Here is a 16,079-nt window from a genome sequence, read left to right on the forward strand (position 1 = left end):
TGACGAAGGAACAGCAGGCCAAGGCCGCTAACGTGCCCAGGCGACAAGTGCGCTTCTCCCAGCCGCTCGAGCTGCCCCCACTCAGGGTTGGCCTCTCCGCCCTGATACAGATGGCTCCCCTAACACAGAAGGGCACCCACTGGCACAGACTCGCACCAAGCTACCAACAGAGGGGGAAGCCTCATGAGAGAATAGAGTGGGAGGGGCTAACAGAAACATGATATTTGAACTAATAATTATGTAATGACGAGTGACTTGCCTATAACTTGTTCATAACGTATTGATTAATCTCCTGGTTGACAACAGATTGACAAGTTGGCTCTCTCTCCTCTTCTCGTGGCTGAAACTACCTTCAAACACTAATATTAGTCCCTCTCTGTTCCTCAAAGGGTGCATTGTTCTCGAGTCCGATTTTCGGCACGACGCCACTCATTATCCAATAAGTCGTTCAGTCAACACTAGGCCATTCTATCGTGCTAATTCCTGCAGCAAAACAATAGCTTCCCTTCTCCTGTACTGAACTCCGACTTGACCGTGCTGGCAGTGCAGCAGTGTCTGAGCAGCTGATCTGTTGGCGGAAGCACGCTGCCCTCCGAGGATCAGGAGGCGCAGGGGGCAGAGGGAGGATTCTGGTTCTGGGGGGGGGCGGATTGAGATGCAGTGAGGGGGATGCCTTTCCTGGAAGCCATCTGTATCGGTTTTACTGTCTGTGAAATACTGACCGCTTCCATTTTATAACATTACAATAAGTAAATTGTTTTGTTCATTTGCTTTTGCAAGTCAAATACTAAAAATACAAACGCAACTTAATTAATATACAAGGGCAGGCAGCAATGTTTCGTTAGCATGGATTGACCAGACAAAACCTGTAAACACTGAAATGCTCTTCTAGGCCAGTATTCAAGCCAAACAATTGTTTTAATGAAGGAGAACTTTTGTGATTAATGAAACTATTTACCTGGTGGAGTTTAACACGAAGTATATAAAATGCCACAAAGTATAAAGTGTGGTCCACAGACATACCTGCCATCATCTTCTGCTCAGTCTGTTTTGCATATAATTGCTAAATAATCTCCTAATATATAGACAGGACCTCTTCAGGATACTGAACCTTTTACCTTCTGTTTACAGTCACCAAGAGTAAAGGAAGGGTCACAGAACTCAGAGGTGAGTTGGGGAATTTGATGAGAAACAGCAGGTTTTTAAGGCTCTGTGCGATATTCATGGTACTCCTGCCCTCTGCTGGCTGACCAGAAGACTAGCATATCATTATAATGAAAATCTTTGGATTATAATATATCAAATGCTCTTTACCTCGTAAATTGGATTTTTATCTATGCATGTATGTATTTTTGGTAGATTTTTTAACAATTATTATTTATTGATTGGTTTGTTGCTTTTGATTTTTTACAGACAACAGAGCCTTTAAATAGTAATTTAGCAGCTTTGGCCCCTGGTCATGCAGAGCTACCTCAGGCACCAGCAAGCGCTCAGCCCACTGCCCCCTCACAAGGCCTTCTTGCTCCTGCTGCACCCACCCAGGTACAAACACAATAAAACACAGTTTATTTACTGCTGTACATTGATACCTGATAACCCTGTTAAGGCACCTGTGAAGTGAAAAGCATTTCAGGCGACGACCGCTTGAAGCTCATCGAGAGAATGCCAAGAGTGTGCAAAAGATTAATCAGAGCAAAGGGCGGCTATTTTGAAGAAACTAGAATATAAAACATTTCCACATGTGTTCATTCATAGTTTTGATGCCTTCGGTGAGAATCTACCGCTGTACATTGAATGAGAAGGTGTCCAGACTTTTGGCCTGTACTGTATATACCTGCTGAACTGAATATTCTCTTATTTCTCACCATCAGACATCAGCTGCTACTCCTGATGCCATCAAAGCCCCCATCAGCTTGGTATTAAGGTTGAGGTATGAGGTTTTGTCTGCTTATGACTGCTGCCTCACTGTATACAGTACGAATGGAGAATTGGAGAACTGACCTTACCGCATTTCCTCTTTCTACCAGAAATTCAAAGAAGGAACTCAACGATATACGATTTGAATTCATGCCTGGCAGAGGTAATTTGCTTTGTAAAGTATTATAAATTATACATTTCTTTTTCATTGTTTGCTTGTAGGCCAGTCTGCTGTATTTATAATTTATTCCTTCTTACATGCAGTCACATCCTTTTGCTGAGCAAAATGATCAGAAAGCGACTGACAATTTGATGGGTACCTTATTTTGAAACATAAGTGTTTTCCTCTGTCTCTCACTCAGACACGGCGGACGGGGTCTCTCAGGAACTGGTGTCTGCGGGCCTGGTGGATGGGAGAGACGTAGTCATCGGTGTGTTGGGTGAAATTCATACTGGCGCTGCTGCTGAAAAGTCTCTGACTATAACACCTCTTTCTGACTTCTGACTGTTTCAGTTGCTGCTAACCTGCAGAAAATAGTCGACGAGCCTCAGACCCATAAAAATGTCACTTTTAAACTGGTACGTAAGGCTGTGTGAAGTTCTTTCTAAAAGAAAATGTCAAACTATAACCATAACTTTTCTTACACAACTAATATTCTAATTTTGTCAAATAATTGTACAGTAAAAGAAGTCAGATTTCATGTGCTGTGAAGAATCCCAAAATGTTTTTTTTTTTTTGCATTTTTTACAATGATCATTTACATTGTTTATTTAGATTAAAATAATTTTCCTACCATAGCTTTTCTGCAGATAACCTCACTTTCTCTGCTCCACCTTCAGGCGTCTGGTGTGGAGGGCTCGGAGATCTCTGACGACATTAAGCTCTTGGGATTTGCTCAGCTCAGCATCAGTTAAAACGCTGCTTCAGAATGGGACCATGACTTGCCTATAAATGTGAAAAAAGACCAAAAAAAAAAACTAGAATAACACATTGAATCTTTTTTTGTTTTCTTTTGACTGCCCCGAGGAAATCACTGCTGCCAAAGAGAACACAGCCATTTCACCAGCCCATAGGATATAAAGCAGAATGCTCAACTTCATCAGGCAGTGGGATAAAATATTACACAAACCTATAGGAATCACTCACAGTAACAACAAAAAAAGGTTTACAGAATTATGTACAGAAGAATGCAATTATCAACACCGACCATATTGTGTGTGTGTGTGTGTTTTTTTTTTTTTTTTTTTCTTCTTGTAATATATGTGGTACATTTTGCACAATCTGAATTAACGCCCTGGAGTTCTGCTGAAATGGAACGATGCCTTACCTTCAACTACTGAGTGCATGTGCGGCTGCCGCCAGCCCCCTTGTAACATGTATGTGTTGAAAAGAACAAAGTGTGGTTTCATTTACAAATGGAACATTTTTGGCTTGTTGCCGAGAAGGAGCAAAGAAGCAAACTACTGTTGATTTAACAGCAAACGCACACACGTCGACAGACACAGAATAATATGGCTAAAACTGTTATAATACAGTGTCACTCACCTCTGAAGATGAGCCGGTCCATGTCTGGGTCCGGTCTCATTACCGTCGACAGATTTACTTATAACTTTGAAAATGAATAGCGGCCTCCAGCAGTGGCTTATGGCTTGTTTCCTTGTACGCATCTTCTTCTCACCATCAGTTCAGTATCAGTAGGTTCTCTCTAGCTTCATTTTTTTTTTTTAAACAATTTTTTGGGGGGGTCAACACAAAATAAAAGGGTAACTGAAACCACACGTGTTGCTCATGATGTATCTGGATGTCGGCTTTAGCAGGAACCATTTTCTCAAATCCATAGAAAACCCAGTGAGCGAATGTGCTCGTGTGAGTGGTGCAAATTAATTTGTAGTGTGCAGATAGTGAAACTTTGCTTATGATTTTGTTTGTTGTTTTTATATACCGGGTTGCCTGAAGAGGAGGATATTGTTGTCTGTAAGAAGTTCCATGGAATTTTATACTTTTACTTTCCTTTTTTTTGCCTTAGATACTTTTACTATAACATGGTCTTATTCCATCAAACCTTTCCCCCCACTAGTAGGGGGTTTGCCGGTTTTAGCCAAAAACCACCGCCTCTCCATGCTTGGTTCTCCAAATCTGGAGCAGAAAAGGCCGTAAGATAGTCCCTCGGTGAGTTAGGCCTCGGCCTCTCCTGGAGAAGCAGGCATAGTGTGAGAGCTTCGGCCTGTCAATGCTTATGCTTATGCGGTGCATTTGGCCCTGAAAAAAACTAAACAAAAAATTACAGATTGGCTTTGCGAATTAAAAGGGTGTTGCGTTGAATAGAAATTGACCGAAACCCTGCCAAGATCTGAATTCAGTCAGCAGAATAGCCCTGTGGTTGATGTTTTGATGATCCCACACCATTCAGTGCCATTTTCTCTAGATGTAGCTTGTGTGCATGAGGTACAATACTGGAAGAATGCTGTATGAAGTCCAGTGTCCAGCAATAACCAATGTCATCCGCTTGATGAATTTTCATGCTTTGAACAAGCACACACAAAACAGCAGTAGGGTGCTGTAGTATTGGGGACAGATGTCTTATCTTTACCAATGATTTGTTGTAGGGAATAATGTAGCTGTAAAAAAAAAATTATATATATATATATATTTAATATTTCTCCCCCCACTTCACTCATTCTTAAACTTGGTTGGTTTTGGACTGGAAGCATGTTTCTGATCATTTTTAATCAATAAAAAAATAAACATATCAGAACATTTCACTTGGTGTGTTCTTTTTCTGTTTTACATTTACAGCATTTGGCAGACGCCCTTATCCAGAGCGACTTAAATGTGCTTTCAAGTTGCCATCGATGAAGTGATAAGTTCCGGTTCATTAGGACCCCCAACTATGAATACAATCATTTTATTCACTCTGTTGTAGATTCTGTACACAAGTTGGACAATAAGAAAGTTACAATTTAATCTAAATATTCTCTAAATAGGAAGGTTTTGAGCGTCCGTTTGAAAATACTCAAACTGAGCTGTTCTGATCTCGAGGGGTAGTTCATTCCACCACAGAGGGGCCAAGATGGAGAAGAGTCTAGATGAGTCTATATACACTGCTCAAAAAAAAAACAACACAATGTAACTCCAAGTCAATCACACTGAAACTGTCCACTTAGAAAGCAACACTGATTGAAAATCAATTTCACAAGCGGTTGTGCAAATGGAATAGACAACAGGTGGAAATTATAGGCAATTAACAAGACATCCCCAATAAAGTCGTGGTTCTGCAGGTGGTGACCAGACAACTTCTCAGTTCCTATGCTTTCTGGCTATTACTTTTGAATGCTGATGGTGTCTGCTCAAACGATCACAGACTCCATGGAGACCACACACACACTACTCAGCCTCATTTTGACTTTACATCAAAGTTGGATCAGCCTGTAGAATGTTTTCCACTTTAATTTAGTGTGACTCCAAATCCAGACCTCCATGGGTTGATCAGTGATTGTTCTTTACGTAGTTGAATGTGCTGACGACACAAAGTATTTAATAATATTTTATTCATTCAGATCTAGGATGTCTTGTTTTTGTATTCCCATTTTTTTTTTATGTATAATGTGAAGGGCACTGACCAATGACTGTCACATGGGGGGCGGTCGGGGGATTTGTCCTGATCTGAGGCTCTTTCAAAATGTGAGACAATGAAACAAAATTTTGGGAAAGAGGATTTTATCAAAACCAACAAATCAAACACATATGAGCCAGTTGCATGACAGAACCAGCAATCAATAGCATCTACACACATCACAATATATAAAAAACATGCATAGCTGGAAAATGAACCACAGGAAAAAAAAAGTGCAAACAAAAATAAAAAAGTGCAATTAGAAACAGGGAAAGTCAAACCCCCTTCTGTAGGCATGCCATCAATAGCACACAAACACACACACACCACAATATATAAAAACACATGCATAGCTGGAAAAACTACAATTACCATGACAAAAACAAATCACAATGACGATCATGTGACTAACAAATCACTATAAATGACTAAAGAAGAAAAAAAAAAAAAAAAAAAAAAAAAAAAAAAGACAACAGAAGTGGTCACATGAACTAACTGCAAGCTACATACAGGTTGGTCTATACCACACAGAACAAAAAAAAGTGGAATAAGAAACAGGGAAAGTCTCATGTCCTAAAAAGACCAGAAACCCGGCTCCGCTTAAACACATATGGAACTCCAGCAAAGCGACGGTACCGTCTCTCAAGCCGAATGGGCCTCCCAGCATTCCGTTTCCGGTAATTTCTTGCAAGAAATTTTGACAGAAGGACACAGAAACAGTGTGTAAATAGACAACAACTCAAACCATTTGTGTGTTTTAGATCCAAGATGAAAACAATGAAATATAAAAAAATAGCCATATGCTCACTTCGAATTACACTAAAGTTCTACTTAGCTGCAAATACACACCCATTATATACAGGTTCAAACCCCATTTACTATGAGCAAGACATTTAACCATGAGTCTCCAGGGGGGACTGTCCCTGTAACTACTACTAGGGTGGTAGTAGCCTAGTGGGTAACACACTCGCCTTTGAACCAGAAGACCCGAGTTCGAATCCCACTTACTACCATTGTGTCCCTGAGCAAGACACTTAACCCTAAGTTGCTCCAGGGGGACTGTCCCTGTAACTACTGATTGTAAGTCGCTCTGGATAAGGGTGGGCATTCACCTGCACGTAAGATTAGTGGGATGTTGCCACGTCTCTCCCACACCAGCCACGGAATTCATCAAGTTCATCAGCTCAGCCATCACTCCTACCAATCAACCAATCATCCAGTGTCTCAGTAACGTGTGACATCAGTGTGACAGTTACACGAGTGAAAGTCCAAGGGCCATATGCTGAAGTACCTCCGGTGGCCCTTCTGCGCTGCCTCATGTCCATCATGACTGACTGCACATACTGGTTCTTTCGATGTTCCCACTCCTCCTCTGTGGCAAAGACTACTGGCCTGGGCAGATACACAAAAACACCACAAAAAAAAAAACCAACTCACACTCTCCACCTGCTGGGAACGAGAATGCACGTCATGTTTTGGTGTGGGGTGTGAAAAAAAAAAAAACTCCACTTCTCTAGACATATGTCCACACCTCCTAACAGGCTCCTGACCCCGGGTCACAGGTGTCCATGGATCCAGATGTGTAACTGCACGAGGAACCACAACCCTGGACTTCACCTGGAGAATGCGGGGAGTCAACAGGCAAGCAGTTGCAGACCATGAATTAAGGATGTAGACAAGGACGAAGAAGAGTACCTGGACGTTGAGGACACTGCTGTAGTAGCTGGTGTTGGCAGAGCTATCGGGCCCAAGGGAGTCCTGGAAACGACTGACTTCCTGCTGACTGACCGAGGCAATGTCCTCCTCATCCCCATGGCTGCAGGTCATGGGTCCGACGGTCTCCTCAGGAATGTAGCTTACGAGCTGGGGAATGGGCGCCCCAATTTGCCATGCCTTGTCATCATTACAAACTTCACTAAAAAAAATATATATATATTAAATAGGTCATCCTTGTCTAAAAGAACAATTAAAACAACTTTATTCTACATTGCTGGTAAAGTGAATCCTTTACTTGGCAGACGCTTTTATCCAAAGCGACTTCCAAGGAGAAGACACCAGCAATTCTCATTCGGTTTCCGTAGTTTGTGAGTCAAAAAAATATGGGCCCTGATAAAGCCTAACAGGGTGGTAGTAGCCTAGTGGGTAACACACTCGCCTATGAACCAGAAGACCCGGGTTCAAATCCCACTTACTACCATTGTGTCCCTGAGCAAGACACTTAACCTTAAGTGTCTCCAGGGGGGGACCGTCCCTGTAACTACTGATGGCAAGTCGCTCTGGATAAGTCGAATGGAGCAGGGTAAGTTGTTCCACCAGCCAGGGACAAAAAAGGAATTCTAGTCTCTAAAATTGATGAAGGGGAACAATGTGCAGGACGAGTACCCGCCAGTATTTAACATGCATTTTTCAGACGTTCTTATCCACTTACAGTCGGTAATTACAGGGACAGCCGCCGTGGAGACACTCAGGGTTAAGTGGGGTTTGAACCAGGGACTTTGTGTTACCCGCTAGGCTACCACCCAATGCTCAACATGACGATGAACACTCTGTATTGTAATGACATCCCATACCTCTTAAAAAGCTGCTTGGACAGTGATGATGATGACGATGGCGGGAATGCCACTTTGGAATTCACCTACAGGATAAGGCGGGGCAGGGGTTAAGGCCTTTTTGTCATCTGCACAGACCTACTGGCATGTTAGGACGAAGAGGACGGTGTGGAAGTACCGGGACGTCGAGCACTCTGCTGCAGTAGCCGGTGTTGGCTGTGAGCGAATCACGCAGCACCCTCACCCGCCGACCGACCGAGCGCGACTCTTCCTCACCGCGCCGCCGGACAGCCGTGAGAACGCGGTCCGAGTCCCGCAGCGCCAGGCCGCCCGCGAGACTCCGGTCCGCAGTGCCAAATTCGGCAGTGGGAGGCAAGTCGGAGTAAATCCTCTCGTGCGGCAGGACCTCCGTCAGTTTGAGCTTGGTGAGCCCCCCGGAACCCCATTTTGTTTTGGGCCTTGTTGCGACCGAAGGGGTTGAAGTAACATTTACGGCATTTTTACTACATTTAACGGGTGTCTGAAAAGTCACAGTGCGCTTGGCCGATTTTTGACCCACCGAGCCGTCCAACACGGTCGCTAGAAAAGAACCTTCATCAGAGCCGAGCCTCAGACCACCAACACTCCGATGCGGTGGTGGGCCCAGGCTGCTGAATTCAGAGGAACCCTGGTGCTCCCCACCATACGCTATAGGGCTCAGAGAGTGAATCTGCTCCCCATATGGCCGGACGGTTCTGGAATGGGGCGTGCTGGTCGTCAGATGCCACGGATGTCTGGAGCTGCTACCCGTCTCGTGGTTCTCCTGCAACAGAGAGGTCAGGCTGCCATCGCCACAATCCCCTCCGCGCACCCTACCGTGCCACGAAAGCCGGCGGCCCGGCGCCTTTTTACACGGGGTCACGTAGGTCTCCCCCAGGCCGGAGTCGTCCAGGCATCTCCTGCGGCCAGAGGTCCAGCAGTGACCCACGACCCCGGCTGTGTGGTGCTGTAAGGGTGCGGAGGGTGTCTGAGCGCACGCGTGCTGGAACGACGTTCTGGAGTAGACCGAGAGCGGCGGCAGGTGAGGGGTCTCCACCGGCCATCCCAAACCAAAACTCTCCATCTGCACAGGACCTGGATTCAGACCTAAACGAAGACGGACAGACACACCTGCACCTTAAAGACTGCTACACGGTTGACCAAGACTCATTTTGCAGTTATGGACATTGCCTTTTAAATTAGCAGATTATTTCGCCTTGATTCCGTAACGCTCCGTCCTGCCGGTCACATCTATTTAACACAGAAAGGCAAACTGAATCGGTCTATACTGCACCGGGAGAGGCATTCTGTAATTTACACGACTTTTAAAAAAAAAAAAAAAAAAAAAGAAGACACGTGGCTGAGAAAGTTCTGGAACCGTGTACTTCGTTATGCGTCCACGCGTCACGTTTCAATGGCCTTTCCGCGACTCTACGTGTTTATTTCGCATAAAAGAACTCCCATGACCGTAGTAACCCTGCTCCTTCACCCTCGCCTCCATTCCCTACACCTGTCCCGCGTTCGGTGCAAAAGTGGAGTTCCTTAAAGTAACATCACATTTACAGCATTTACCAGACGCCCTTATCCAATCAATAGTTGCAGGGACAGTCCCCCCCCCCCCGGAGACACTCAGGGTTAAGTGTCTTGCTCAGGGACACGATGGTAGTACGTGGGATTTGAACCCGGGTCCTCCACTCCGTCACATCCACGCGACGACCGTTACAGCACGTTTACACGACGTTCACGATCAAACTCCACGTTCCCAAATATGAGCGCATAATTATTAGGTTTGACGCATTTGTCAACGCATTAATAATACAATTTACAATTTGCTTACGTACACTTTTAATATCGATTAAAAAAACGTCTGTTTCTGGCGCCAAAAAAAAAAAAATTCATACGTCTTGTGTGTTGACAGCGAAATTATTCAGTTTTGCAAGAATTTTTTCTGGAAATAAATGGTTTTGAGCCCGAGTCCTACCAGTTTTTTCGATCGAGCTCAGAGCAACAGAAACATACAAGGCCGCCGTGAAAGCAGCCCGACTTCCACGGACGTCTCTGCCCACAGGCGTCCCGCGTCGACCTGGCGCCTCCGCCACCGCCGGCTTGAACGGGAGGGTGTACTGCGCATGCGCACCGGAGCTAATTGGAAAATGCAACTTTATTCTCGTAATATTAAGACTTTAGTCTAATTGTTGGACGACTTAATCCGTTTTTCTCCGTATCCCACGAAGGTCTCACATTCGAGGACGTAACAATAAAAAAAACCCCACAAATATTGGTAAACGACGTCAAATATTACGCTTTGTAAGGAGCGGTGGCAAGAGTAATGGTCAGGGGTCGAGAGTTCGAGCCTCGCTGAAGCCTTCAAATCCCATTGTCATTTAGGGGGACAGTGGTGGCCTGGCGGGCCTAAGCAGGCACCTAAACACTGTCCTAAATACTGCTTAGAGCGAAATTTAACACGAGGGGGGAACTATGGTGGGTAAGACGTAGGGTCGCTTGGTTCCGGGCATGCGCAGCTCATGCGAAATTATGATCGCGGGTGATTTCCTTTTCTCTCTCCCCCGTGTCAGAATACACTTCAGAAATGACGCTGACGACGCAGAACAAAGATCACCCCACTCGTAAACGCATAATCCGTTTTATTTTAAGTCATTTTACAAATTAAACCGACACAGGAACAGTTTCTTCCCCCTCGCCATCTCCCTCCTAAACAGCTGAAACTGCAAATCACCTTCAACTTTATGTACACTCTGTATAAAGGATTTAGTTTTTTGCCTATTTATTCATAGACCTATGTAGATTCTTACATATATTTATTTATACTCAGTAGATATAGTTATTTATAAAGAGCACAAACAAATTCCACAACTTGTACAATAACACTTACACACATCCTTGCACATTGTTGTTGTTGTTTTTTTCTATACTGTACTTGAGAGACACCATCTACCGGAATCAAATTCCTTGTATGTGCTTGCACTTACTTGGCCAATAAATACGATTCTGATTTCGATTCCAAACATAGCGGTCAAGGTCAATCATATGCCCCAATTAGGTACATGGGTACCTCGTGTACGTTTACAAGAATAAAAAGCTATATGTGCGTGTTACAGTGTCGTATAAAGACGCACATTTGAACGACGGTCAAATGACAACCGCGATGATCGATTCGCCCATAAAGACAAACTTTCAGCCGCACGTGAAGTTGGAGCAACGTTGCCAGATCTCGCGCGGACAAATGAAACGCGTTTTGATAAAACAAACAAACAACAACAACAAAAACAGACAGAGATATTATAACTTTCAAATGTGTCTGTGTTTGTGTGTTGGTATTGAGAAATATTTGGAAGCATTTAACGTTACATTTCCTGCGTAAAACAAAAAACGTCGTCAACTCCGCTTAGACTTGACGCACCTGGCAACATTGCTGTACCCGATCCAAAGTCCCCCTGTTGCAACAAACCTGCTACACTCAGCAAAACCCACTCTTTCTAATTTACAGAATTACGATTACTACACATGATTTTGACAGGCTTGTTGAGAAAATTGCATATAGTTGTCGTTTTTTTTTCTCCGCGGTAGGAGATGATCACCTTCGGCCAAGTGTTGTCGGAGATCGGCGAGTTCGGCGTGTTCCAGAAGAGGCTGCTGCTGGCCATATGCATCCCCAACATCTTCACCGCCTTCCACATGTTCGGCCAGGTGTTCACGGGGCTCGGCTTCGCCCACCACTGCAACGCCGACTGGATCGTCAAGCTCGGGCCCAATTTGACCTACGAGGACAAGTTGAACCTCACCATCCCCCAGGACTCCGATGGAGACCCCGAGAGCTGCAGCATGTTCACCCCGCTGGACCTGGATCTGGAGGACATCGAAGCTTACGGGCTGAACGACACCACGGCGTGCACGGACGGATGGGATTATATCAAACCGAACGGCAGCTCGACTCTAATAACAGAGGTAATGCACCACTTACTCGTTTGCAACTCTCGTGAAATCATGAATGAAAATAATAATTGTAATTGCTATTAATAGGGTTTTTTTGTCTGCTGACGCATGGCATAAATTACGCTTGAATAATGAAAACAGGCCTTTGTTTATGATCCGGCGGATTATATATTAATTCGCTGGCATGTGTAAAATGACTGTGATGGAACTATTCATTGACCTTGTTCTAATTTCTACTGCCTTTCCTAAACTATAAATGAATGGGAAAGTGATTGTTGCATAACAGAGGAATCATCAAAGCTGTCAGTTGCCAAATATCCTTTAAAATAATTCAGTAATACAGGAAAGCTCAAGGACACGATGTGAGAGCGTGTGTTATTTATCATACCAGTTCATAATGAAAATTGCCCGTTTCATTACTTATTGACTCACACAGGATATTAGATTCCAGATGCTAGTTGGAGAAAAACAGTGCAGAGATAGATGTGGCTGGACAGGAATGGAAAGTTTCCCCACTGATCTGAAATTCGAATCCGAATGCACGCTCCTTCAAATCAGCTTCTGATGGTCGTTCCATGCATGCAAAATCTGTGCACCACCTTATCAGGGGGCTTTTGATTTCTGCTTGCTTATGACAGTTTATGAAAGCCCATGCAAATTCAGGATGAGCAGTGTGAGCGTGAACTGAGCTGACCATGTCTTCTCCTCCCGCACACAGTTTAACTTGGTATGTGAAAATGGAGTACTGAATGAAGCGTCCCAGTCTATCTACATGGCTGGTCTTCTCATTGGAGCACTGTTGTTTGGGCCAATGGCAGACAAGTATGGACGAACAGCGCCACTAGAGTTCTTCTTAGGCCATTGGATTGGTCAGCCTTGATAGTCTGAGTTGCTTCACTTTATTTTTTTCAAAATCACTTGAGTACCATTGTAGCGTAGAGTCTGTGAAATCCCTATCCGGTCATGGCTTCCAGACGCCGGGTAACTGGAGCTGCTGCTTTGCAGGTACGGCCGTCGCTTCGTGATCCTGCTTTCCCTGCTTCTTCAGCTTCTGTTCGGAGTTGCCGCTGCCTTCTCCCCCAACATCTACGTCTACATCGCCCTGCGGTTCGTTGTTGGCATGACCATATCAGGGATTGCCATAAACGCCTTTGTTCTTGGTAGGCTTTTCTTAAACAGTGTTGATGTAAGAAATCAAAAAGACATCATATTATAGGGGTGTTAGAAAATATTGATGCAGCAATATATCGTGAACTTTTTTACGAGGTGATGTTGTATCCATACAGGGACATCAAATGTTGATATTTTTGTATACAAATTTTGTCCAAAATTCAGTTCTGAGTTAAGTAGTTTTGGCTGATTTATTAATGTAATGTGATCCACACAGATCGTACGCAGCATCTGCAGAATATCGCAATATGTACAATACTACAATATATCAGGATATAATCGTATCGTGACCCATGTATCGTGACAAATATTACTAGGAAATGTTCTAATGCTATGCCTTAACGATAATTATTTTCTTAACTATATCAAACAAAACGGTATTAAGTATTTTGATGAAGCGGTTAAATGCAAGAATCAGTCATTTATCACCTGGCGCTGTCCTCACAGGCACCGAATGGTGTGGCACCTCGAGACGGGCGCTCTTCACCATCATCTCCCACTGCTGCTACGCTTTAGGGCTCATGCTGCTGTCGGGCATTGCCTACGGCGTCCAGAACTGGAGGGTGCTACAGCTGGTGCTGTCTGCTCCAGTCTTGTTCTTGGGTGTTTACTATTGGTAAGTCACGAGCAGCAATGCCGTTTGCAGCAGCCTGGGATGGCATGTTGGCGGTTACATTTACATTTACAGCATTTATCAGACGCCCTTATCCAGAGCGACTTACAATCAGTAGTTACAGGGACAGTCTCCCTGGAGCAACTTAGGGTTAAGTGTCTTGCTCAGGGACACAATGGTAGTAAGTGGGATTTGAACCTGGGTCTTCTGGTTCATAGGCGCGTGTTACCCACTAGGCTACTACCACCCTACTAAAAAGGACCACAAGGTGGACAAGGCGGAGCATTTCATAAAGTAAATAAATAAAGTGAAGTGATTGTCACATGTGATGTTACCCACTAGGCTACTACCACCCAATGCAAGGTTAGGATTAAATGAATGCAATCCTACACCGAATCACCAAAGTGACATTTACAGTTCAGTCCTCTTTTGCGCTGTTTTTTGGGAGCCACAAAGCATTGACGAAACCAATAAAGCTTCTCATCGTTTTAATGCTATGTATTTTTGTATATGAAAGGATCCTTCCAGAATCGGCTCGTTGGCTGCTAACCCAAGGAAGACAGGAAGAGGCACGGCGAGAGATCCAGAAAGTTGCTCGGGCCAATAAGAGGAAAGTGCCCGAGTCGCTTCTGGACAAGGTGGGCTTTCGCCATCAGGACCTCTCGTAAGGTGTTGCCACTTGAAGTAGGTGAGAAGGGAAGATGATAATGTACCTTCGTTGCCGTTGGTCAGCTGGAAGCGGAGACGACCCCTCAGACAGGGAGCATGCTGGACCTGTTCAGGATGCCTTACCTCAGGAAGCGGGCCCTCGTTTTGTCCTACCTCTGGTGGGTACCACTCCACCACAAGCTGTTTAGGGAGTCCAGCAGTAAGAGTGCTTCTCTGTGCGCCCAGGTTTGTGATCAGCTTGGTTTACTACGGAGTGAGTCTGAACGTGGGCAATTTTGGCCTCGACATCTACCTCACGCAGCTGATCTTCGGCATTGCAGAGGTGCCCGCCCGTCTGGGCTGCTTTCCGCTTATTGAACGTTTTGGCCGGAGGGTGTGTCAGAGTGCTTCGTTGCTCTTTGGAGGCACAGCATGTCTTGTCATCATTGCTATTCCAGAAGGTAATGTCTGTATGAACTTGCATAAGAAAAATATAATGTCTTTTCCAATAATGTCTTTTCACTGACGGAAATTGCCCGTTCGTTAGATCTTCCCGTGGTGGTGACGGTAATTGCAGTAATGGGCAAGTTTGCCCTGGCGGCCGCCTTCACGATTGTGTATGTGTACACCGCTGAACTGTACCCAACTGTTGTCAGGTGAGTTTCCTTAATCTCTCAGGGCTGGTCTGTAACATCTGGATTCTTTGCTCTAGACCTTGTGCTAGTAAAATACAACCAAGCTAAATAACACATACCAAGAATAACTATGCAACATTGCAACACAGCAGCAGAATACTTCACAAGACATTCGTATTAAAATGATAGAAGAACTATATCTCTTCACATCTCAGCCCATAATCCATGTGCTTCATCGGTTCTCTTTATAGGCAGAATGGTGTGGGGTTGAATTCCATGTGTGCTCGTGTGGCTGGCATTCTTGCACCCCTTATTGGCCTGCTGAGAGTTTTTCATGAGGACATTCCTATGATCATATACGGAACCCTGCCATTCCTTGGGGGAGCGCTGTGCTTCCTTCTCCCTGAGACACTGAACGAAGATCTGGTGGACCACACGGAACCGCCCGAGGATCAGACGTAAGACGTTCTGTGGTCTCAGTAAAATACCATTCAGTTGCATGAACAGAACATCCTGATCTAGTATCTGCATAGTTATATTCCTGATGAAGTAATTACAAAGAAATGCTTCTTGTGTTCTTGAATTACAGAAGCCAAGAAAATGGATTTTGCCATGAGCAAGACGACTCATCAGTTCGGATGAAAAGCACTAAATTGTGAGATACTACTTATATGTTGCCTTAGTAAATATGTTTTTATAAGACTTACACATATTACTTGTAAACCTATGTAACCCATAGAAACTGTAGCTAATATGCTGTGTAGTGCCATTTATACTAAAATGTTTGCTATGTTTTTATGTAGTGTCATTTGTTTAATGGTTTGCGACCAAATTAAAACTATACATACATGGGTTGGCATGTGGTCATTACAGTGTAATTGGATTGCCTACATTTTAATTTAGTCAATTTTATTATTTAACAATTAATTATTAACAGTTTTTACAACAGTTATAATGATTT

The 16,079-nt window shown here is 44.1% G+C and overlaps 3 protein-coding genes across 5 annotated transcripts in view; 2 read left to right on the forward strand and 1 right to left on the reverse strand.

Annotated features, from left to right (window-relative positions):
• The window catches only part of oxsr1b (oxidative stress responsive kinase 1b), a 36,047-nt gene extending 31,372 nt beyond the window's left edge, over positions 1-4,675 (forward strand). Inside the window, exons 12-19 of one of the 2 annotated variants that reach the window (XM_028969253.1) lie at positions 9-86; positions 1,132-1,167; positions 1,414-1,542; positions 1,872-1,930; positions 2,028-2,080; positions 2,280-2,348; positions 2,432-2,496; positions 2,758-4,675. In XM_028969253.1, coding sequence (XP_028825086.1) covers positions 9-86; positions 1,132-1,167; positions 1,414-1,542; positions 1,872-1,930; positions 2,028-2,080; positions 2,280-2,348; positions 2,432-2,496; positions 2,758-2,832 — 564 coding nt within the window. In that variant the 3' untranslated portion in view covers positions 2,833-4,675. The remainder of the gene's footprint in view (positions 1-8; positions 87-1,131; positions 1,168-1,413; positions 1,543-1,871; positions 1,931-2,027; positions 2,081-2,279; positions 2,349-2,431; positions 2,497-2,757) is intronic. The other variant, XM_028969259.1, reaches the window with a different exon arrangement.
• Positions 4,676-6,097: 1,422 nt separating this feature from the next.
• kop (askopos) lies at positions 6,098-10,175 on the reverse strand. Its single transcript, XM_028966287.1, has 9 exons — positions 10,080-10,175; positions 8,259-9,205; positions 8,102-8,166; positions 7,227-7,446; positions 7,063-7,148; positions 6,823-6,923; positions 6,644-6,728; positions 6,168-6,215; positions 6,098-6,104 (listed from the first exon to the last, which is right to left on the reverse strand). The coding sequence occupies exons 2-9, from the start codon at positions 9,180-9,182 to the stop codon at positions 6,098-6,100; spliced, it is 1,536 nt and encodes a 511-aa protein (XP_028822120.1). The 5' UTR covers positions 9,183-9,205; positions 10,080-10,175.
• A 1,271-nt stretch (positions 10,176-11,446) lies between these two features.
• Positions 11,447-15,967, forward strand: slc22a13b (solute carrier family 22 member 13b). Of its 2 annotated transcripts, XM_028969709.1 has the most exons (10): positions 11,447-12,064; positions 12,771-12,874; positions 13,058-13,212; positions 13,670-13,838; positions 14,353-14,473; positions 14,568-14,662; positions 14,730-14,944; positions 15,031-15,139; positions 15,370-15,576; positions 15,708-15,967. In XM_028969709.1, the coding sequence occupies exons 1-10, from the start codon at positions 11,690-11,692 to the stop codon at positions 15,775-15,777; spliced, it is 1,620 nt and encodes a 539-aa protein (XP_028825542.1). In that variant the 5' UTR covers positions 11,447-11,689; the 3' UTR covers positions 15,778-15,967. The 2 variants fall into 2 exon arrangements, with proteins under 2 accessions (XP_028825542.1, XP_028825543.1); XM_028969710.1 differs by lacking the exon at positions 15,708-15,967 and having other exon boundaries at positions 15,370-15,580.
• The last annotated feature ends 112 nt before the right edge of the window (positions 15,968-16,079 follow it).

The sequence above is a fragment of the Denticeps clupeoides genome, chromosome 2, assembly GCF_900700375.1.
Source record: "Denticeps clupeoides chromosome 2, fDenClu1.1, whole genome shotgun sequence".
NCBI classification, from domain to species: Eukaryota; Metazoa; Chordata; class Actinopteri; order Clupeiformes; family Denticipitidae; genus Denticeps; species Denticeps clupeoides.